Genomic DNA, 21,305 nt, shown 5'->3' with positions numbered 1-21,305 from the left:
CAGGGGTTGCCAACCTTTGGGACCACTACTTTCATAATTTTAAATCCCACAGACCACTAATACGAAATTTTTTAAAAAGATAAATAGCATTTAGTGCAATATAAAAAAAACACAAATAATTTTTCTGCAGACCACCAACATTTTCTCACGGACCACCAGTTGGTGACCTCTGCTCCAGTCCAAACCCCCCCCCCCCCCCCGTTCAAGGCAGGAGACCCTCAGCCGTTACGGACAAATGGCTGTCCAGTCTCTTCTTGGAAGATCTCCCGCGATGGGGCACCCACAACTCTGCTCTCTCTCTCTCTCTCTCTCTCTCTCCGTTTTGGATAAATGTTTCTCTCTTCGCCCCAGGAATTAATTCACTTTCAGTCCAGGGTGTGAAATAGCACGGTGTGTTTTCAGAAAATGGTGGTTTTTGGCCCCAACCAATGAGACAGGGGGGGGGGGGGCAGTTCACAGGCGGGATATTTCTCCTCCCTCAGTTTGTTCTCAAGGGAAGTGAGCTCTGCGTCAGCCGGAACAAAACTGCGCAGCTCTTGGGGCCGCCTTGAGCCGTTGAAGGGGTCCTTGGCGCTCTCCGAGCTTGGTGGTTTTGTTGCAGCTGTTTCATTACCCAACTAGGTAGCATTACTGATGAGGTTACCTAGTTGGGTCATGAAACGTCTGTAAGGAAACCTCCAAGCTCGGAGAGCACCAGGCACCCCACTGTCCTCCTCCTCCTCCTCCTTGCAAACTCCACTCCCTTCTAGCACTGATGATGTTACGTGGTTGGGTCATGAAACGACTACAAGGAAGCCACCCAGCTCAGAGAGAGCACCCAGGACCCCTCATTTCAACCCCGAGCTACAAATATTCCTTTACTGAGCTGTAAACTTGTTTCTTTTGGGCGATTCTCCCTAATCTGCGGTGTTGGAATAATATTCCCGGAACAACCGATGGATCTTGAAAATGCTGCTGGGTCCTGCCTCATCTTTTGCTTCGTCCACCCCTTCCCACCCTCCCTCTCCCCCTCCCCACCGTCTTTCAGGCAAGGACTCACCACAGAGGAGAAGGACGGGGCTGCTGCCACAGAGCGGACGGGCCATTCTGGAAGGAGCAGCACACCAGGCAGGAAACTGTACAATCCTTGGGGACCTCAGAGGTCTTCTAGTCCAGCCCCCTCTGGCTGGTTAACTCCACTCCCCAGAACCCCCGAGGAAGCCCAACCGGTGGATGCTTCCACGGCAACGGAGTCTCAGTCCACACCGGCTCGGGGTGGCTCTGAATTGAATGTCAGGAGCATCACGAGTCGACCAAGAGTTGTTTTCTTTGCCATGACAGCTAGAGAGGTTCAACCTTCGTCAGAGCAACCCTGGATCTGTCAGCCTTGGATCAAAGGACACCACTCACCTGGCAGTGCCTGCGGGCATCAGCCAAGTGTTCTCAGAGGGTGTGTGCAAAACCAGGATGGACAACCAGGTCCATCTTCTCCCCGGTCCTTCCATAAAGCTTCTACGCAAGGCCTCCCAAGTCAGCAACCCCGGAAAAGGTCACATGCTTTTCTTGCTGAGTTTGTGGGGGACTTGGGAGTGGCAGATTGGATTTGTGGGGGACTTTTGAGGGGGTAGAGGCAGCTGCTGTCCCTGGTCCTGAAGTTTAACCTCCTTGAGACCTGCCCATGTTGCGGTTCAGGAATTATGCAGCCCAGCAAACCCTGTTTCGAAAGGACCACAAAGCCCATCTCTGCAACAAACCCACCAGACGCGGCTGCAGCTTTTCACAGTGTGGTCCGAGACCGTTGTAACTTTGAATGGTCCCTAATCGAATGATTGTAAATCGAGGACTTCCTGTATTTAATCCTGCTAATTGCAATTTAGATCTGAATTTTTTTTAATCCAGATTTGGATTAATCCAAATTTAATCCTTGTGGATGTGGAATATAACTTCCTGAATGTCTTGGCTTGTTGGTTTCTTTTCTGGTATCTAAAAACCACCATCTTGCTTTCCTTCAGTTCTCTTCTTCTGCACTTTAAACATCTCCATTCCTCCAGCCGGTTTTTCTAAATCCTTCCCTCCAATCTCGGAGCCATCTGTTTCCTTCCTCTGAATCGGTATTAATCTGCCCGTATTCGGCTAGAAATGGGGTGCTCAGAACCACCCAGGGCTTCAGTTGTGGTCTTCCCAGTGCAGAGGACACGGAAATAAGTCCACCACACCGGTGATGCCTGACAGAACGTTCCTTCTGATCTGGTCCAGAAGTTCATGAGCAGCCATCTCACACTCCAGATAAGATCCCAGAAGCTCTGGGATCTTCTAGCATCATCCATCTGTAGTTGTGCTTTGGCCCAAGGATGGCAGAAGGACACCCTAAGACATCTGAGGTCTCCATCTTCCCTTCTTCTCCATTGCCAACACGGCTTCCTGAGTTCTTGACCACGGGGAGCCCATGAAAGCCTCGAGACCTTGAAGGGCTTGGATAGCATCCAGTGCCCAACCCACAAGTCAGCGGGGAGAAAGTTTAAAGGAAGGAGGAACTGAGAAGATAAGGAGAAGTTTGCTCGGTCCTTATCCTTAAAGGATCTTTGATGGCTTTTCAACCCCTGGCAAAATTCCAACCTGGTGGAACTGGGGAAACTGGTCCGTGGCTCCAGTCTGACCTCGGGTGGAGCTGCAGGTGAGGCCGTCCCACCAGGCCTCTCCTGAAGGCCATGAAAACGTTGGCAGCTGGATGCGAATTTACGCCTGGGTTAATCTCAGTGCTATGATGGCATCGTCTCCCCTTCGATGTCTCTACCTCTTTCTCTGGGCATTTAGGGGGTGCATTATTGGTGTCCCTAAAAGTGAGCCTAGCAAAGAGTTCTTTACATTCTTTTTTTAAAACTTATTTTGTGGAATCTTTTAAAATATGGGCAGCCTCCCGGCGACTTCCTGTTTCTCTTTTGGCAGGCGTGCGTGTCTGTAGCTTCTCCGCCATGCTTTACTTGCATAGGGGGGTGGGGTGGTCCTCGGCTTGAGCCCAAGATAGTTGTCATGGGACTTTTGCCCCATTTTATGTCCTCTCTTGCCACTGCTGTTAAGTGAATCCCTGCAGTTATATTGTTAGTATCACGGTCGGTAAGTGAGTCCGGCTTCCCCGTTGACTTTGCTGTTCAGAAAGTCGCAAAAAACACCGCAACGGACGTAAGTGTGAAAAACGGTCATGTGTCACTCTTTTTCAGTGTCATTGTAACTTCCAATGGTCACTAAACGAACTGTTGTAAGTCTACCTGTATTTGGTTTCCAAGACAAGCAAAATCAGCCGTCCGGCTTCCCATCCTTCTCCCAGCCAGAGTCAGGAATGAGCTCACGAAGCCCACGTGGGGGTGTCCCGTGCCCACACCCCGGGAAGCTGTTTTAAGCAGCCAAGGAAAAGCAAACACAAAGCTCTTTGCGTGTGTGATGCCGGCTGTGCCAACAATTCCTTGTGAGTGTGTTTATTTTGGGCATCCCTAATTAAGCGTGGAATCAGCCTGGAACAAAAACACGAAGGGGAAAAAAAATGCCAGGGTCGGTTGTAAAAACCACAATATAAACAAAGGATTCCTCTTGGCAGGAAGGTTGGTAATCGGGAGTAAGAGGTTTTCTGACACAGAGATCCACCCCCCTGCCCATCAGCCACTCCTGCTCTCCGGGCAGTGACATGAAAAGAGATCCAGGCCTCTCTCTCTCCTGGTAAAATCTTCCTCCCACACCACTGCAAAAAAATTTTTTTTTGTGGAAGCGGAAATGTGTCGCTGCACAAAGGGGTTCCCTGTGGACTAAAATCTTAAATGGGTTGTTTTAAGCTGCTCTGGGGCAGAGCCTCTCCGCGTCTCCTGTTTCGGTCCCCAGGTTTTGAACTTCATTCTGTATCCTGGCTCAGTGGAAGGAATCCTATCTAATTCCTTTATTCAGGACCTTGAGGACTAGAATGTTAATTGGCTGAAGCTCCCAAACTGGCAACAAGGGGATCAGAAAATCTTTGATTGGGCAACAGGCCGGACAGGTTTCCTATCTTCTGTGTGCACTTTACACAAAGATGCGTAATAACAGAGTCCACAAGCCGATCACTTATGCAAATCTGGCGCCGGTTTATTAACCAGTGTTGCACTCAGAAAAACAGGGTAACACAACTACGATTGTGTAATTTGAGTGGGGGTGTTTTCCTGGCTTGCGGAGACTATGCATTTCTTCGGACCCTCCTTGCAATTGGAGTCTCTGTAAAACTGGTATTCTTTGTTGTAGGTGTCCAGACTGTCTCGGAGGCAGATTGCCGCAGCCTTGTCGCACTCACAAATCTGCTCCTTGCACCAGGTGCCCCCTCCTGCAAGGAGAACAAAGCCCTGCTTAATCCTGCCCACCCTTTCCCAGGGCTCAGCCTGTGTTCTCATGAGGCTGCCAATCCTGGCCTGGCCACCAGAGGGCAGCCAGAGATGCAGAGAATCCCGATTGCAAGCCCCCTAGTGGACAACCTGAGTTTTGCACCCAGCTTGGTTCTGGCTCAGAAAACATTTGAACCCCGGGGCAGCCCACTCACCGCAGAGGATGACCCCGCTCTTCCGGCTGTAATGGTAGGGGTCTGTTTTGGTGTGGCAGTCGGTCAGATTCTCGTAACAGCAGTCGTGCATCAAGCAGCAGCTGGAGGGAGGGAGGGAGAAGGCGGGAGGGAGTTAGCCGAAAGAGGGTCCCCTGTCCAGCAATGGGGGCGATGAGACCCCTGCACCCCAAGATTGGGAAACGTTCTGGGGTCACCGCCACCAGTCCAGCAGAGGGGGGCCCTGAGCACCAAGAGCCTGTCTGAGATCAGACGCGAAGGAGATATTTTGCAGAGGCCAAAGTGATCTATCTGTGTGTTTGTTGTGTATTTGTGTACACAAGCTTTCCAACCTCTGGAGCTCCGAATCTCCCTGGATGGGCGATTGGGGGACGGAGGGAAATATTATGGGGAGTGAAGGGCAGATCAAGGATCTCTTACAAATACAGGGGGTCCTTGACTTACAGCCACATTGGTGCCCCAAAACCTCCATTGCTAAATGAGACATTTGTTAAGTAGAGTTTTGCCCCATTTTACGACTTTTCTTGCCACAGTTGTTAAGTGCGTCACCGCAGTTCTTCAATTAGCAATGCAGTTGTGGGGCGAATCCAGCTTCCCCCTTGATTTTGCTTGACCAGAGGTCGCAAAAAGGGGATCGCATGACACTCCCCCAGGCAGTGCGTCCGTCATAAATATGAGTTAGTTGCCGAGTGTCCCAATTTCAGCCTCCTCCCCCGCTGCCCCCCATTGAAGGGAAGAAGGTTTCCTCTGCAGCCCAAGACCTGGAGGGGCTTCCGTGTCCGTGGGGGGTGGGGGTGATGGTCATGGACGTTAGGGGCTTACCGGTCAGTGGCGTCCCGTGGCCGGCCTTGGCCCCCCAGGCCACAGTAGCATCCGTAGAAGGTGTAGAAGGGGAAGGCGGTTTTCCCCGTCTCTTCCTTGATCATCCTTCCGAATTCCAACAGGCTCCCCTCGGCTTGAAAAAGACAGAGAAGCCTCAGCCCCCGAGGAGAAAGGACGCCTTCTCCGCTTCTCTGAACGGTTAATGGCAGATACAGCTACTCCTCGTTTAACGACCATGGCAAGAAAACCAGATTGTAAGGTCAGGTGTGGTCACAAGATGCCTCACTTAACGGTGGATTTTCTTGCCCTGATGTTGGTCGTTAGGCAAGCTTTAACCCACCCGTTTGCCTTCTGCGAAGAAGGCAGAATTGTCTGCACCATCTTCCTGTATTATTCCCCCCCCCCTCTGCTTCACTCACCGCTGACCAGTAACACGGCCAGCACCATCCAAAAAGTCTTCATCCTCTGGAATCTGGACCTGGAAACAAGCAGGCCATGTTAATGTCCTTTGTTTTGGTTTATGACCTCAAACCCTTTGGGTCTCAATTTATTCTGGCCAATATTTAAGGCCAGAAGGGGGGCATCCAATTCATGGAGGGAGGGAGGGAGGAGGGCTTTGGGGCTGTTTCTGCTCACACACACACGCGCGCGCGCACACACACACACACACACACACAAAATCTGATGCCCCTCGAACATTAAATATTGGCCAAAATAATTGGAGGAATGAAAAATGGACGGCAGAGATAAAAGGGCTTAATTTTAGGATCCTGGAATCCTAAGGCTGGAAGGGACCTTGGAGGTCATCTAGTCCAACCCAGTGCCCAAGGCAGGAGAACTTAGACCATCCCAGTCAAATGGCTGGCCACTCTTGTTTTGAAACCTAGCCATGGTAGAAAAAATCATTTTTAAAAACGTATTAGATTTGTTCTTGCTGGTGTGAACTTTTCTGGCAATGGAGAAGCTGGGCTCAGCTTCAACAGATTGCTTGAGGTTCCCCTAATCCTAAAAAACGGAGGGAGGCTGGGACCTCGAAGAGGGGATCGAAGAGACCCTGCCTGGGGGGTGTAAAAGGGTAATCCTCAGTTTACAACCACAACTGAGCCCAAAATTTCTGTTGCTAAGTGAGACATTTGATAAGTGAGGGGTTTTTTACCACTTTACGACCTTCCTTGCCACAGTTGTTAAGTGAAGCATGCAGTTGTTGAGTTGGATGGCCAAAATCAAAACCGCCGGGAGTTCTTGCAGTGACTCAGTTTCCCCAAAGGAAGCCATTAAGAGTCCATTCCATATGGCCCAGTGAACAAGAAGCTTGACCTGCGAAGAAGTGAACTGATTTTGACCCCAGTTCCGCATCTTGACGTTAGTTTGTTCTTTGCTCTTCTTTTGTTTTTAATCCAGATTATCTCATTTGCTCCCTCGAATTTATCCTGCTAATTGTTTTAATCTAGAACGATGTTTTGTCAGCTGCCCGGGGTGGGCGGACACATTACATTTAATAAATGGAACATATAAAAAATAAATTTCTCCTGGGATCCAAGAAGACACAAAGAGGTTCCTCTTTGCTGAGGCCTTGTTTTGCCCACCTGCTTTCAGAAGACCAGAGAAAGTCACAACAAGGGTGGCCGCAGAACGGGGGCATAATTTTACTGTCTGGACGGGCCACTTACAACCAAACAAAGCTTCCTTTTTGTCTCCTTTTCCAGGAAAAAAATATTTCAGGTGGGTGTTACCAGAGCCAAACCTAAGCAAGGCCGGCCGGGCTTCTTGAAAAGTTTTAAGTAGTTTTTAAAAACTGGATGCGACCGAACGCTTGAAACCCACTAAAATTGTCTGTGTGGGGGGGGGGGGGGTGTTTGCTCTTCTCCTGATTGTGCACAAATGCTGGGTTTATTTTATGACTCCTCCGGATCTTTTGCTTCCAGAAGTTTTGCTTCCAAAACTAAATTCCAGAATTTAGTTCCAGCAAGAGGAATAATCCACACCATCCCTCTTCACAACCATGTGGCTAAGATAACAGCTGCAGTGATCCACTTAACAACCGTGGCAAGACAGGCTTCACGACTGTCTCACTTAAGAACAGAAATTTTGGACATTGCAACCGTCATAAGTATATGCCAGTTGCCAAGCCTCTGAATTTGGATCGCGTCGCAGAGGGGACGCTGCAACAGTCATACGTGTGAAAAACGGTCATAAATCCCTTCTTTCGGTGCTGCTGTGACTTCGACTGGTCACTAAACGAATGGTTGTAAGTCGAGGAAGTCCCTGTATAAGGCTAGCCAAAGAGAAGAGAGGCTGGGAAAAGAGCAAAGGTGTGGATACTTACACCTGGCAGCCTTTGTGTCAGCTTTGGGGGGTCTGGAAGCTCCCCGTCTTCTCCCCCCAAGCTCCCTCTGCTTCTCTGGCCCCTGAAGACGCGGCTGGCACATTTTATGGGCAGGGGAGGGGCGGGAGGGAGGGAGGGAGGGAGGGAGGGCACCTGCTTCCCCATTCCTCCAAGCAGGTGATCCTCGCTCTCATCTGGAGGGCCATCTTCAGAAACCTCTCCAGCCGATTTCCCTTCCTGTCTCCAAGCAAGAAATCTGACCTTCCTTTCTTCCTTTCTTTCTTTCTTTCTTTCTTTCTTTCTTTCTTTCTTTCTTTCTTTCTTTCTTTCTTTCTTTCTTTCTTTCTTAAATTTATATCCCGCCCTTCTCCCTGAAGGGACTCAGGGTGGTGAACAGCTGAGAATTAAAATAACATACACTATAAAAGTTAAAATAATTAAAAATAAATTAAATTAAACGGCCGCCCCAATTTAAAACCCCTGGCAATACAATTAAAAAACCTCTAAAACCTATTCAGCCCAGGCCGGCTTTGCCACTTGGGTGGCAAAGGTCAGCAGCTGCCCCCCCTTTCCTCCCCCCCCCCCCCCGCAGGCATCTTTCATCACCCGGCTCTTTCCTGTTACGGGTTTGGTTCCGGAAATGGGCAAGGAAGACGGAGGGATGGAAAGTTTTCTTTTGCAAAGAGCGTCTGTTTTGCAAGCCTCCCTGGAGCCAGGTTTCACGCAGGGGGTGTCTGGGGCAAAATATCAGCCCTCTACCATACAGGAAAAACATCTCCTCGGCCGAAGAGGTTGTAGAAAAAATGCTTTTAAAAGTTAAAAAAACAAACAAACCCTCTGATGATTGAGTGGCTCAGCTGGGATCGTCAGAGCCTTTTAAAAGCATTTTTTCTTCGGCCGATGAGGTCGATCAGATCACTGATGAAAAGTTTTGGAAACCTTGAAAGGGGGCCTGTCCTGTTAAGCCTCCTGTATTCAGATTAATCCTTTAGAAGGAAATCCTGCAATTTAATGCAGTGGTCCTTGACAAGGACCCCATAGTCGTCCTCCTTCTCCTCCTCCTCTTTCTCCAGCCTCCCTCGCTTCTAGCACTGATGAGGTTACCTAGTTGGGTCATGAAACATCTACAAGGAAACCGCCAGGCTCAGAGAGCACCAAGGAGCCCACCAGCCTTACTCTGGTGTAAGTGCAGAAGGATTCGCCCATCAGATGCAAAAACACCCTCCCAACCGCCCCCTCCCCCCAAACTTTCCCTTTCAGCCTCAAACTTCAGGGCCCTGAGTCGCCTCCCCCTTTGGTGTGAAAATGGTGTGACTGGGATGTGTCAGCCCAGAGGCTTCCCACAGAAGGACCAGAGAGTTTAAGGAGGGTTTTTATTTATGGTTTTCTGGTTTGACACGCTTGGCAACCTGCCAGGCAAGACCCTCCAGTCACGATGAGCAGGAGGGAGACGGTCCCCAGCACAGGAAGTTCGGGTAGAAGGTGTATTTCTTCATGTACCGGCCTGCGTTTTGCTTCAGGCACAGCGACAATGCCCAGTCGCACCTGCAGGTCTCCTCTTGGCACCAGTTGGCATCGCTGCCTGCAAGAGAAGAGCCCCATGGGAGGAAGAGAGGGGACCCCGGGGGTCTTGGTGGAGGAAGGAGCCCCAAGGAGGAGGTTTGGCACAAGGCCGTGAGACCGAAGCACCCTTCGGATTGGGGGTCTTTGGTAAAGGTGCCCTCCCTGGCACTGGCACCAGCTTCCCTTCACAGCCCCCCTCAATCTCACCCCTTTGGGGTGCCGCAGCCCTATCGGGAGTGAAAGGCAAGGGAGGGGCTTGGAGGGGCTGTCAATTATTATTAAGTTAAAATTAAGTTAAAATTATTTGCCACTCATCTCCCCATGGGCGGTTTCACAAAGAAATGAAAAGGAATTTTAAACGTAGTGAAAAGTCAAATAATAGAACAATAAAATAAAAGAGTAGAACAATGAAATAATTATGGGTAAGTCCTCGAGTTACGACGGTAATGGTCGCGGTCGTAACTCGTGACGGTCGTTAATCAGGTCGCTCGCCTGGCCAGCCTGATTTTACAATCTTTCTTGCATGAGGGATTCGTTTAACGACCGTGTGATTCATTTAGCAACTGCAGTGATACGCGTTTACAACTGTGGCAAAAAAAAAAAAACTGTAAAATCAGGCGTGACTCACCTTAACTAGCGACAGAAAACCTGGTCTCCCCACTGTGGGGGTGGGCTAGTTGTGCCCATGAACAGAAGTTGTGCGTGTGTGCGTGTGTGTGCCCCAAAAGAACTCCTGTAAGCACCCAAGGCAACTCACCACACTGGATGTGCCCCCAGTAGTAACGGTAGCTGTAGTGGATGGTTTTGGGACAGCACCCCCCCTTCTCCAGCCAGCCATAGCAGCAGTCGTGCCTCTGGCAACACCTGGGGGAGCAGGAAAAGAGGGGGTGTCTCCCGGGAAGCATCCTGCCCCTCCTCTCTTTCCCCTTTGGCTTCCGTGGGGGGTCTTTCAAACATTTCTCAGAGGGAATTCTGGGATTTGGAGTCCCAGCACATCTGGAGGCTCACCAGCTTCGCAGAGAGGGGGATATGGCGGTGGGTCACCCCCTTACCTGTCCGTGCCATCCTTGGGCCTCCCTCTGCCCCCTAGGCCACAGTAGCACCCATAGGTAGAATAATATGGGATGGCCTTCTTGCCGGTGACTTGGGTGACCATGCGGTAAAGTTGCACCAAGCCTCCGTGGGTCGTGGTCAGCTCTAGAAAACAATGGTGGTTGAAATCCCAGGAATCCCAGAGCCTTGGTAGTACAGTGGTCTAAGCACCCTGTTATTAACACAGCTGCCTGCAATTACTGCAGGGTTCGAATCTCTCCAAGGCTCAAGGTTGACTCAGCCTTCCATCCTTTCTAAGGTAGGTGAAATGAGGACCCGGATTGTGGGGGCAATAAGCTGACTTTGTATAAATATACAAAAGGATGAAGGCTATTGCTTAACGCATTGTAAGCCGCCCTGAGTCTCCGGAGAAGGGCGGCATATAAATCAAATTAAAAAAAAAAAAATTGAGAAGTAACCCAGACTAGATTTGTGGGTTTGTTCTGGTCTAGTGTGAACCAGGACTTCGTGGCTTGGCCCTTAAAACAAGGGGTCTCCAAATTTGGCCACTTTAAGATTTGTGGACTTCAACTCCCAGAATTCCTCATTCAGCCACGCTGGGAGTTGAAGTCCACAAGCCTTAAAGTGGTCAAGTTTGGAGAAGCCTGCTTTAAACCATGATGAAACTTAATTTATTTAGTGATGTCCTGTGGTTGATACAGGAATCGAGGACCAGAATTGTCGTTTTCGTCCCCACGTACCAAAGTGAATGCACAGAGGGATTACAGAGAGTCCTCGATTTATGACCTCAATTGGATCGACCACAATTTGGCCATTAAATGAGTCAGGTCCGATATCATTTGCCACAGTCATGGGGAAAAAAACCTCAGCTCCCCTCATTGTTTTGCCGCTGTCCCTGGTCCTGAAAGTTAACATCCGTTGCCAAAGCCTGGTTTGTAAGTTAGGCTTAGTGTGTTATGCAGTCCAGCCCCAAACTCTGGTTTACGCCCTGATACATTACGTGAATCCTGTTAATGGTGGCTTGTTCAGCAAACCATGGTTAAAATAAAAGGCGGCTTGGATCGGTGAACTCTGTCGGATGCCTGCAAGATCTGCCTTCTGAAGGGATCTGGGCTGAGCCACCCAATCGTAGAACTGTGGAGTTGGAAGGGGCCCTAAGGATCATCTAGTCCACCCCTCTGCAGGGTGCAGGAAAGGCAGTGCAACCCTCCTTGAGAGGCAGCTGTCCAGCTGTTCCTCAGAAAGGGAGAACCCACCACCTCCGCAGGGAGACCCTTTGGCCCTTACCAGAAGTCAGCAGAAGCAGCAGCAGGACGGAGGGGCCCATCTTCAGCTACAAAGGTGGTAACACGGAAAAATGGTCACAAGTCACCTTTTTTTTTTTTTTTTGTGCCATTGTAACTTCAAAAGGACACTAAATGAATGGTTGTAAGTTGGGGACTAACTTTAAAGGCGAAGGGCGACTTTCCTGCATCTGGTGAAACGCTTCGTGTGAAGGAGGAATTAGATAACTTTACTGCCTGGAGTTATTTGTAAAAATAATAAAGGCAGGGTCCCAAAAAAATCCAAAATCTAATCTAATCCATGGACCCCCTTCAGATTATCCCAGAATAAACCTGAGAAGCCTCGGCTTCTTTTTTCCAGAGGATGGGAGGCCTGAAGGGAAAAACGGAGCTGTACTCTACGCATGCAAAATTTACAATTTTGCAAATTCATTTTAATTTATGCCCGCCTTGATGGAGGAAGCGAATTGGAAGACACTGCTGGGGTATGTGAAGGCTCCTTCCCTCCTGCCCTCCGTCCCCCTCCCCTTACCTGTTCCTGCAGTGCAACAGAGAGGATTCTGGGCTGCAGAAGTCGAACGTGGCTCCCTGGAGGGGTTTATAGAGGGCTCCAGAAGGACCTCCCCCCCCACCCTTCGAGAATTCAGCCCCAGAAATTCTACTTCACTTTCAGTCTCTTTGTGCTTCTTGGAACACCCCACCCTCCCATAAACAGGAAGCCAGAAGGGAATTTTTGACTGCAGCATTTTGGGCATCCCCATTTCCCTGCATAGTTCAACAAAGATGAAAAAGCAAATATAGGAGAACTCGCTCAGCGCAAAAAAGAAATCTGTTTGCGTGGAAGGAAGTCCCAGGTTGTCATGCTGACTTTCCATTAGTCATCTTAGATCTGTTTCACGACGACCCTGTGAGGCTGGACAGCTTTTCTGAAGCACCTGCAGGCAGGACAAAAAGTAACATCAAAGAGAGATTCAACCTAGAACTAAGAAAATATTTCCTGGCACTGAGAACAATTAATCAGTGGATCGGCTTTCTTTTGGAAGTTGTGGGCGATCCATCATTTGAGGCCTTTAAGAAGAGACTGGACAGCCACTTGCCCAGAATTGCTTAGGGCCTCCTGCTTGAGCAGGGGCTTGGACTGCTAGATGATCTCCAAGGTCCCTTCCAAATGTATTCTGAGATCCATACTCAAAATAAGGAGGAATTTCCTGACAGAACAATTTATCAGCGGAACAACTTGCCACCAGAAGTTGCGGGTGCTCCATCAATGGAGGTTTTCAGGAAGAGCTCCATTTGTGTGACGTAATATTGGGTCTCCTGCTTGAACAGAGCATTGGACTGGAAGATCCAGTCAGAGGCCCCGTCAGAGAAATGTCAGCTGCCAGGTCTTCTCATGCCATGCCTCCTCCCACCCCCCCAAGCATTCCAAAGTTCGTTGCATCACAATCAGGTCGCCTTCCAGAACAAAATGCAGTGGTTCCATCCAGTGGCGGAGAGTCACACAGCTTCGGTTTTGGACAAACCAATCTGTGGGTTTTGAGTTTTCCCAGGGGGTCCCCATGAAGCCTTCTGGAGCAGAGGAAAGAGCTGGGAGGTGACCAGCCGAGAGAGGTTCCCTGTTATACCTGGGACAAGGTGTATAACCCAGTTGAGCCATTGCAGGGCTAAAATTGCAAGTTCCACTCGTCCGACTTCTGCTTCCTGCCTCTCTTGGTGTGGGTTTCCACTCCAGACTCTTTTTGCAAGGCGGGGAGGGGGTAAGAAAAGGAGAAACCCCCTTAGGTGAAAGTCCCTTTGTACCCTCTGTCAATCCTTGCCCTGCCTGCTGGATTTTGCAGACTGCCAGGGTTTAAACTCTTTAAATGTTTAATACTAGCCCTTCCTGGTTTCCAAAATGATGGGTGTCTTTGAGAGAGATTTTTCTCTTGTGTTTTTTTTCCCTCCCCTGATTTGGGAAACGCAGCTTGGTTGCAATTAACAAGCAAAAGAAAAGGAAAAAACAGAGAGGGAAATTGTATTTAAGGAGACCCCCACACAAAAAGAATAAGGAAGATGCTAGAAGGCATGAAATTAACCAGGGATTCTGAGGGGATAAAGATAATCTAATCTAGGAGAGATCCAACCTAGAATTGAGGAGAAATTTCCTGATAATAAGAACAATTAATCAGTGGAACGGTTTTCTTTCAGAAGGTGCTCCATCACTGGAGGTCTTCAAGAAGAGACTGGACGGTCACTTGTCCAGAATGGTCTAGACTAGAGTCCCCTGCTTGAGCAGGGGGTTGGACTAGAAGACCTCCAGGGTCCCTTTCAGCTCCGTTATGAGTTATTTGTAGAAATGATAATGGCGGCCATCTGTTTCTCCTCCTCCTCCTCTCCTCCTCCTCCTCCTCCTCCTCCTCCTCCAGGCACTCCCAGAGATGAGGCTGTTTCACGTAGCCATGGTGCTGGGGGCGAGCGGTAAGTGCTGGTAGGTTCCAGGGTCTCTCACCCTCCTCTTCAGCACAGACACCCCCCTGAAAAGAGGAAGAGAGAGCTGCTTTCCCTAAATGTCTACGGAGGCTCTCAGTCATGCTGGTCCCAAAGGCACTTTTTCAAGAGGCAATTGAACTTTCTTGGAAGAGATTCCAATTGCCTTTTCAAAAAGCACCTTTCAGACGATCTGCTTGCTTTCCCTGATTCTCCTTTTTCTCCTTTATTCTCCAATGTTTGCTTCCTTCTCCTCCTGTTTTATTTTTTCCTCTTTCGGTTTGGGACTTTTGCTCGCATTCAGCTCCACCTTTTTCTCTGCCTGCCTTCCCTTTAAAAACAAAAGCAGAAGCATTATGTTTTAGGGTTCGCTTTAAAAAGAAATGGGTAGGGTCAGACTGACTGGCTGAATTCCAGGAGTTGGAGTCCACCCATGCTGGTTTGCATGTCCTTCCTGTTGACCTCTTGAGGACTAGCCTCTTTCACCTCTCTTTGCAGTGTTTGCCATCACCACCAGCAGCCTGCTCAACTTCAAGCTCATGATCCAACGGATCACGCAGAAGAACGCGCTCATCTACTTCAACGGCTACGGGTGCTACTGTGGGAAGGGTGGGCGAGGGAAGCCGAAGGACCCCACAGACATGTGAGTGCGGCCGCCAAACATGGCGGCTCCCCCTCCTCACTGCTTCCAACAACGCCCTCCCCCCCGGCCGCTTTTGAACCTGGCACCCAGCATGACCGCCCTTCTGCGGCACCCAAACCCCCACCCGCATAAACCCCTCTGGCTGTGGGGCAAGGCACGAAGGAGAGCAACAGCCTTCTGCAGCACAGCTGGTCCTTGACCTACGACCACAATTGAGCCCAACATTTCCCTTGCCAAGCAAGACAGTTGTTAGATGAGTCTTGCCCCCTTTTGGGACCTTCCTTGCCAGAGCTGTTGTGCAGTTGTTGTGCACAAAACTGTGCAATGCTATCACTGCAGTTGTTGAGTTAGTGACATGGTTGTTGAGTGAATCTGGCTTCCCCACTGAGTCAGAAAAGGGGATCTCGTGACCCCGGGACACTGCAACCGTCACAAATGTGAGTCAGTTGCCAAGCTTCTGAATTTTGATCATGTGACCATGGGGAGGCTGCAACGGAAGGGGCTGGTTTCAAAACCCTTCGCTACTGGTTTGCTTGTGGGCATGCGCAGAAGCATCCGGGCAGGTGGGCGGAGCCTCCCGATCCGGGGCGAACCGGTAGCAACCCACCACTGTGGAACGGTCGTAAGTGTGAAAAAATGGTCACTTTTTTCAGTGCCATTGTAACTTCGGTCAATAAACGAATGGTTGCAAGTCAAGAACTATTGGTACGCCTCTCTTTCTTGCCCAGGGAGCTCAATTGGGCTGCCAGCTTTAATGCCCACTCTGGCTGAGGATCTTGAAAGGATGGGAAGAATAACAATGAAAACACATTTCAGCTTTAAAAGATTCCCGTCCGATTCAGAGTGGAAAGGAAAAGGACTTTAAAAGAGTTTCTGTGCCAGAAGAAAACTTTTTGTGTTGTTGTGTCTTCTCTCTCTCTCTCTCTCCCCCCCCCCCCCTCTGGTCCAGGTGTTGCTATAACCACGATTGCTGCTACGAAAATTTGCATCACCAAGGTTGCCACCCGTATATCGACCACTACAGATACCTGATTATCAACAACAGGGTGCTGTGTAGTGAGTTCTTCCAGGTTTTGTGGTATTCGCAATTTTGCAGGGAAGGGGGAAGTTGGGAAGAGTCTGAGACCCCCCGCCCCCCCGCCCTTGGGCTGACTCTCTCTTCTCCTCCGGCCCGCAGAGTACAGGAACAGAACGGTATGTGCCACCTTGGCATGCGAGTGCGACAAACACGCCAGTTTGTGCTTCAAACAAGAAGGCCCAACCTACAACCGCAAACTGCGACATTATCCCGCAGTTATGTGCAAAGAGGTGACCCCCAAGTGTTTTCCCGGCCCCGAGTTTTGAGGGGGGTGGACTCTGATGGCTGCCAGATGGACGGCATTCAGCCTGGCCAGCGTGCCTCCACCTCTTCCCAGAGCCTCGGCCTTTTGGGGGCCTGTAAATAGAGACTTGTGTGCGGGTTCTCCCAAACCTCAACCAAGGATTGGAAGCCTTTGTGTGTGGTGTAAGCGTGTATAATAAACATTTATTTTTCTTTTAAATCGTTCAGTTGACATTTGGGGAAGGAGCCTTCTAAGCTGAGTGTGAGGGAAAATGTGGGCGGAAATTTAGAACAGGGGAACAAATAGGGTGGCGAGTCCGAAAAAAGTGGTTGAATTCGAATTGCATCATTTAAGAAGCTGAGATTGAGCAAGGCTGTGGGCAGGGGGGGCTCCTAAATTTACACAGAGAAGTCTGCACAGTTCCTTTGAATTAAGGAAAGAAAAGGATGCCAGTTTTGCAAGGTAGGCCAAGAAGGCAGGAGCCCTATCTAGAGGAGAGGAATGGCCACCATTAGCTTGCAGTGCAAAGTGGGAGGACAAAGCTGGCATGAAGCCCTTGCTAGTTAGCTTCAGGCCCCCATGTTACCATGAAAAACTTCAGAAAAACGAAAGTTACAACAGCATTGCAAGATAGGCCAGTTAGGCGGGAAAAATGGGTTTAAAAGAAGCTTTTTCAAAGAAAGAGTCACCTCTACCCTTTTCCAAAGTCTATGTGCCCGCCGTGACCATATCTGACCTCAGAGTCACACTTCCGGGTTCTTCTAGCCCCGTGTTTATGTGCTCTATGGTAAAAGCCACAGCGCGCGGCCTTTTGACGTCATCAAGCGACGCTCCTTCCCGGAAGTGCCTTGCAGGAGCGCACGGATCTAGGTAGTCGGCCTCCCCGTCGGTTGCCATGGGAACGGGGGGCCTCTCAGCGCGCCGTTGGGCCTTTTCTGGGGCGCCCCGAAAGTGTCTGGCGGGCGGGGAGGTTGCGGGACCTCTTGGGCGTCCGCCTGCGGAATTCCCTCCCACAGGAGCGGGCCAGTTCCCTCCTGGGCACCCCCAAAACTCTCTCTCCCTCCTGTTTTCCCCACAACAACAATCCTGTGAGGTGGGCTCGACAGAGAATGAGGGGACTGAGCCAAAGACACCCAGCTCGCGATAGTTATGGGGTTGCTTGTGTGTTGTGATTGTACCTTGGCTACTGACTAAGGAAGATAAGACAATCACAATTGTTAAGTAAGACATTTGTTAAGTGAGTTTTGCCTCATTTAACGACCTTTCTTGCCACCGTTGTTAACTGAATCACTACAGTTTTTGGTTAGTAGCACGGTTGTTAAGTGAGTCCGGCTTCCCCATTGACTTTCCTTGTCAGAAGGGCGCCAAAGGGGATCACGTGACCCTGCTGGGACACTGCAGCCGTCATAAATACGAGTCAGTTGCCAAGCATCTGAATTTTGATGATGTCACCATGGCAATGCTGCAATGGCCGTAAGTGGGGAAACGGTCCTAAGTTTTTCAGTGCTGTTGTAACTTTGAACGGTCATTAAACGAGTGGTTGTTAGTATATGGGCAATTTGAAGAACAAGGAAAGCAGAACTGATACTTCTCTCTTTTCCTATCACAGGGAAGCCACCCTCGAGCGATAACCATGGACTCCGCCGGTCACCCTTCGACAGGTGAAATTATCCTCCTGGCAACCAGTTCGGCCGTCACCGCCATCCTCTATGCCGTTTACAGGCACAAGTCAAAAGTTGCAGACAGTCTGAAGGTGAGTGGCTATTTGGATCCTGGCTTAAGGTGGCTTTTTAAGATCACTGTGCTTGTTTTTGTAACATCTTCCCTACTGGCTTGATTCCAACTACAGCTACAGGAACTGTTTAAAATGAGACTTATGGTAGGTTAACACTGTATATTCGGGAATCTTCAAAATAACCAAGTCCCCCAAAAGAAAAAAGAGGCCATTTGAAGATTTTAAACACCTGGAGGCGAGCCCAGAAAAGTCATTCAGCAAAGCACAATCTGTGCTGGCATTCATTTGTACATACGATGACACAAATGTGTTTAAAGGAAGCCCGCATCGACCACTTTGGATATTTTGTTCATGCTCAGAAGTTATCTTGGCAAATGCAGTGAGGTGGATGTATCTAAAGAGGGGAGGAGGCCCTCTCTGTGGTGGGGATCTATTTTGACTTGACCTCTGATATTTATAATTTCACTACCAATTAGTTTTCTTCAGCTTCGCAATTTGCCAGAGTAGTATGTTTGCAGAATGTCTGAAAATTCAGGCAATCTCTTTGCTGTGATTCAGAGGATATTGTTGTGAAGTCTGTTTCACTCCTTCCTTCCTCCAGAGTGCTAAAAAAGTCACTCTGGATCAGGATTTAAAGAACCTGCTGATTGAAGCCCCGGGAAAATGCGTCCCCTACGCAGTGATAGAAGGTACGTCCTTCCTGTGGGGAAATTGTGTAAGTGTAATTGTGTGTATTTCCACCTTCGGAGCACATCTGTGGCATCTTTCATGAGGGATCCCACGGTAAGCATTCACCAAATGGATCTACAGATGGTTGACCATTGGGGAGGTTGCTGGTCATTCGTCCTCCTGGGTGCTCTCCTCCAGATAGGCAGGGGGGCTTCAATTTTTGATGACCCCCCCCCCCCCCCCCAATGTCCCTGGAAGCTGCTCCTCCCATCCAGAGGGCCGTTAGACTGCTCTAAATAATTGGCCTGCCATCCATCCATCCATCCACAGTGGGTATCTCCCTCCTTCCAGTCACTGACCACTGCCTGGTCTCTCCTGCCCAATCAGGTGTGGTGCGCTCCGTCAAGGAAAGCCTCAACAGCCAGTTTGTGGAGAGTTGCAAGGGGGTGGTCCAGAGGCTGACCCTTCAGGAGCACAAGATGGTGTGGAACCGGACCACCCACTTCTGGTAAGTCCACTCATGCCTCGTTTTGGAAATAGGGACTTGCTAAGGGGCCGGTGTGCTTATCACAACCTCAGTGTGATTATTGTAGCCTGAAGTCTTGTAAGCTACCACAGGAGAACACCAGGATTTTGAGAAAGGCGGTTGTTTTATTTCTGAGGTAAAGTTTTGGGGGTTCACAGATGTTATTTCCAGATGCTGTGGGAACGTTTCTTGATTTCTCAGACGTTAATTTATTTATGGTCATAAGAACTATAAAAATATTCAGTTTCTTCATATATATATATGAATATGAACACAGCCAAGCTCCCACCCAATCAGTTCACACCCCCACTGGCAGTTAAAAGGAAGAAACAGCTGCGATCACACACATTGCTCCTAGAAGCACGAAGCCCATATATATATGGAAATGATCAAAATGTTCAGCTTCCTTGCTTAAGTTGTAGGTGTTCTGGACTAACCTAGACATTGAAATATCTCAGTGTTTCTCTTTTTATCAGTTCCCTGTTATGAATTTAATATACATTTCACTGGTTTTTTACATGTATTGGTGTTTGGCTGCATTCTGAATTATGATTATCGTTGTCATTATACCTCTGTCTTGCTATAACTAATGAAATAGATTTCAGATCTCTGCCACACTGAATTTTGTCAATTTTAAAAAGCTGCCTGGCCTGAAACTTAGGATCCAGGCTGGGAAACAATGCAGCTTCCTCGAGGCCACTCAGTGCAGATCAGGGGTGTCTGCCCCACTTTGCATGACATCCCTACTTTAAGCAATCACGCCAGACATTCAGAGAAGATGGGAGCTGTAGTCCAGCAGCAAATATTTCTAGAGGCTTTTGACAAAGAACTCGCCTTAAAGTTTCTCAGTTTTCTACTGCATGTTCATAGTGGGATACGATAAAAAAGGAGAGAAGGGAGAGGCTCTTAAAAATTGTGCTGCGATGGTGTTTTTCATTCTGGATGAAATTTCCCCAGGAACAATTATGAAAAGATCATCCACCAGAGGACAAACACAGTCCCTTTCGATCTGGTGGCCCCGGGGAGCGAGGACCCCCCCGTGGCCGTGAGGGTCCTGAAGCCCCTCAGTGCTGCGGAACTGAGCCTGGAGACCGTCTACGAGAGATTCCACCCCTCGGTGCAGTCCTTGACTGATGCCATCGGCCACTACATCAGCGGAGAGCGACCCAAGGGCATCAAGGAGACTGAAGAGATGCTGACTGTCGGGGCAGCTCTCACTGGGGTTGGCGAGCTCGTCCTGGACAGCAGCACCATCAAGCTGCAGCCCCCCAAGCAGGGCCTGCGTTACTGCCTGAGCAGCCTGGGGTTCAAGACGCTGCTCGAGCGGCAGGAGTCGAGCGTCCGGTTCTGGAAGGTCCTGACGACCTTCTGCGGGCTGGCCAGCTGTGCTCTCCTCATCTTCGTCCTGCACAAACAGTACCGGCGTCAGCAGGAGAAGCGGCGGCTGCGTCAGATGCTGGAGGGCATCGCCGCCGGAGGGGACGCCACCAACACCTGCGTGGTCTGCCTGGGCAACAGCCGGGCCTGCGTTTTCCTTGAGTGCGGGCACGTGTGCTCCTGCCTCAAATGTTACGAGGCCCTGCCCAGGCCCCCCCACTGCCCCATCTGCAGGCAGCTGATCACCAGGGTGGTGCCTTTGTACAACAGCTGAGGGGCGATGCCTCCTCCCCCCTCAGGCTACTCTAGGAACTGGTTTGAACATTGCTGCGTAAAATGGGGAGCGGGTTTCGTGGGTGGGTGGGTGGGCTTAGCAGTAGCTCTTTGCGCAGATCGACAGAGCCAAGCGATGTTGCTCCCACACTCCATCTGGAATTGAACTGCCGGCTGTGGCTTTGGTAAAAATGCCAAAACGAAGGTTCTTCTCCTCCTCTCTCTGTGTGTGTGAATAAATCGCCTTTAGATGTTGCTTCTTGGAGAACTCCCAGGATCATGTTTCTGGAGCCGTGTGGGGTTCACACACCTTTTTGATTCATTAGCGCTTTGTGTGTTTCGCCCTGAATGTTATTTGTTTAGTCCCATTTCCCTGCCTTCTCAGGTCCCAGAATAAAACGAGATTGCCTTGCCTTTGCTTCAGGGGCAACTTTGGCTATTTTTGCCTCCAAAGGATCTTATAAAGAGATGGAGGGGGGAAAATGTATTTAAGGAGGAGAGAAAACCATGGCTGTGTTGGAAATTACTGGATAGCCGAGCAAAGCCTCCTTGGAGTTTCAAACCCGGAACCGAGCCTCCTTCAAACAGCCTACACACCTAACCAGCACGCAATCACGCTCAGAGGGGTGTCCACGCAGAATGGGTATCCTGAGAGTCAGAAAAGAAGGAAAATAAAATTGGTTAAATGCTGTGAA

The 21,305-nt window shown here is 49.6% G+C and overlaps 6 protein-coding genes across 9 annotated transcripts in view; 3 read left to right on the top strand and 3 right to left on the bottom strand.

The window, feature by feature from the left end:
- Window positions 1–1,123, bottom strand: part of LOC117669665 (group IIE secretory phospholipase A2) — a 3,479-nt gene extending 2,356 nt beyond the window's left edge. The window contains exon 1 of the mRNA XM_034424287.3: window positions 1,040–1,123. Coding sequence (XP_034280178.2) covers window positions 1,040–1,085 — 46 coding nt within the window. The 5' untranslated portion in view covers window positions 1,086–1,123. The remainder of the gene's footprint in view (window positions 1–1,039) is intronic.
- The window catches only part of OTUD3 (OTU deubiquitinase 3), a 10,389-nt gene extending 8,454 nt beyond the window's left edge, over window positions 1–1,935 (top strand). Inside the window, exon 7 of the mRNA XM_034424269.3 lies at window positions 1,028–1,935. Coding sequence (XP_034280160.2) covers window positions 1,028–1,173 — 146 coding nt within the window. The 3' untranslated portion in view covers window positions 1,174–1,935. The remainder of the gene's footprint in view (window positions 1–1,027) is intronic.
- Window positions 1–16,249, top strand: part of PLA2G2F (phospholipase A2 group IIF) — a 22,122-nt gene extending 5,873 nt beyond the window's left edge. The window contains exons 3-6 of the mRNA XM_087879445.1: window positions 14,005–14,056; window positions 14,564–14,708; window positions 15,658–15,764; window positions 15,886–16,249. Coding sequence (XP_087735571.1) covers window positions 14,017–14,056; window positions 14,564–14,708; window positions 15,658–15,764; window positions 15,886–16,052 — 459 coding nt within the window. The 5' untranslated portion in view covers window positions 14,005–14,016 and the 3' untranslated portion in view covers window positions 16,053–16,249. The remainder of the gene's footprint in view (window positions 1–14,004; window positions 14,057–14,563; window positions 14,709–15,657; window positions 15,765–15,885) is intronic.
- On the bottom strand, window positions 4,103–6,730 carry LOC117669626 (phospholipase A2 nigroviriditoxin basic subunit B-like). The gene is made up of 4 exons (XM_087879380.1): window positions 6,692–6,730; window positions 5,375–5,589; window positions 4,535–4,635; window positions 4,103–4,321 (listed from the first exon to the last, which is right to left on the bottom strand). The coding sequence occupies exons 1-4, from the start codon at window positions 6,728–6,730 to the stop codon at window positions 4,131–4,133; spliced, it is 546 nt and encodes a 181-aa protein (XP_087735506.1). The 3' UTR covers window positions 4,103–4,130.
- Window positions 9,061–11,313, bottom strand: LOC117669669 (basic phospholipase A2 Sms-N6-like). The gene is made up of 4 exons (XM_034424295.2): window positions 11,302–11,313; window positions 10,316–10,518; window positions 10,021–10,127; window positions 9,061–9,282 (listed from the first exon to the last, which is right to left on the bottom strand). Exons 1-4 carry the CDS (start codon window positions 11,311–11,313, stop codon window positions 9,131–9,133), a joined length of 474 nt encoding a protein of 157 aa, XP_034280186.2. The 3' UTR covers window positions 9,061–9,130.
- On the top strand, window positions 16,080–21,305 carry MUL1 (mitochondrial E3 ubiquitin protein ligase 1). 4 transcript variants are annotated; one of them, XM_087879444.1, is made up of 5 exons: window positions 16,080–16,212; window positions 17,640–17,783; window positions 18,367–18,454; window positions 18,822–18,942; window positions 19,918–21,305. In XM_087879444.1, the coding sequence occupies exons 2-5, from the start codon at window positions 17,664–17,666 to the stop codon at window positions 20,609–20,611; spliced, it is 1,023 nt and encodes a 340-aa protein (XP_087735570.1). In that variant the 5' UTR covers window positions 16,080–16,212; window positions 17,640–17,663; the 3' UTR covers window positions 20,612–21,305. The 4 variants fall into 4 exon arrangements, with proteins under 4 accessions (XP_087735570.1, XP_034280167.2, XP_034280170.2 ...); XM_034424276.3 differs by lacking the exon at window positions 16,080–16,212 and adding an exon at window positions 16,830–16,900; XM_034424279.3 differs by lacking the exon at window positions 16,080–16,212 and adding an exon at window positions 16,907–17,123 and having other exon boundaries at window positions 19,918–20,866.

Source organism: Pantherophis guttatus, chromosome 15 (genome assembly GCF_059756535.1).
Source record: "Pantherophis guttatus breed Tessera chromosome 15, ASM5975653v1, whole genome shotgun sequence".
In the NCBI taxonomy this organism is placed as follows: Eukaryota; Metazoa; Chordata; class Lepidosauria; order Squamata; family Colubridae; genus Pantherophis; species Pantherophis guttatus.
Note: the sequence above shows the minus strand (reverse complement) of the source record. Positions and strands in the feature narration are given on the sequence as shown.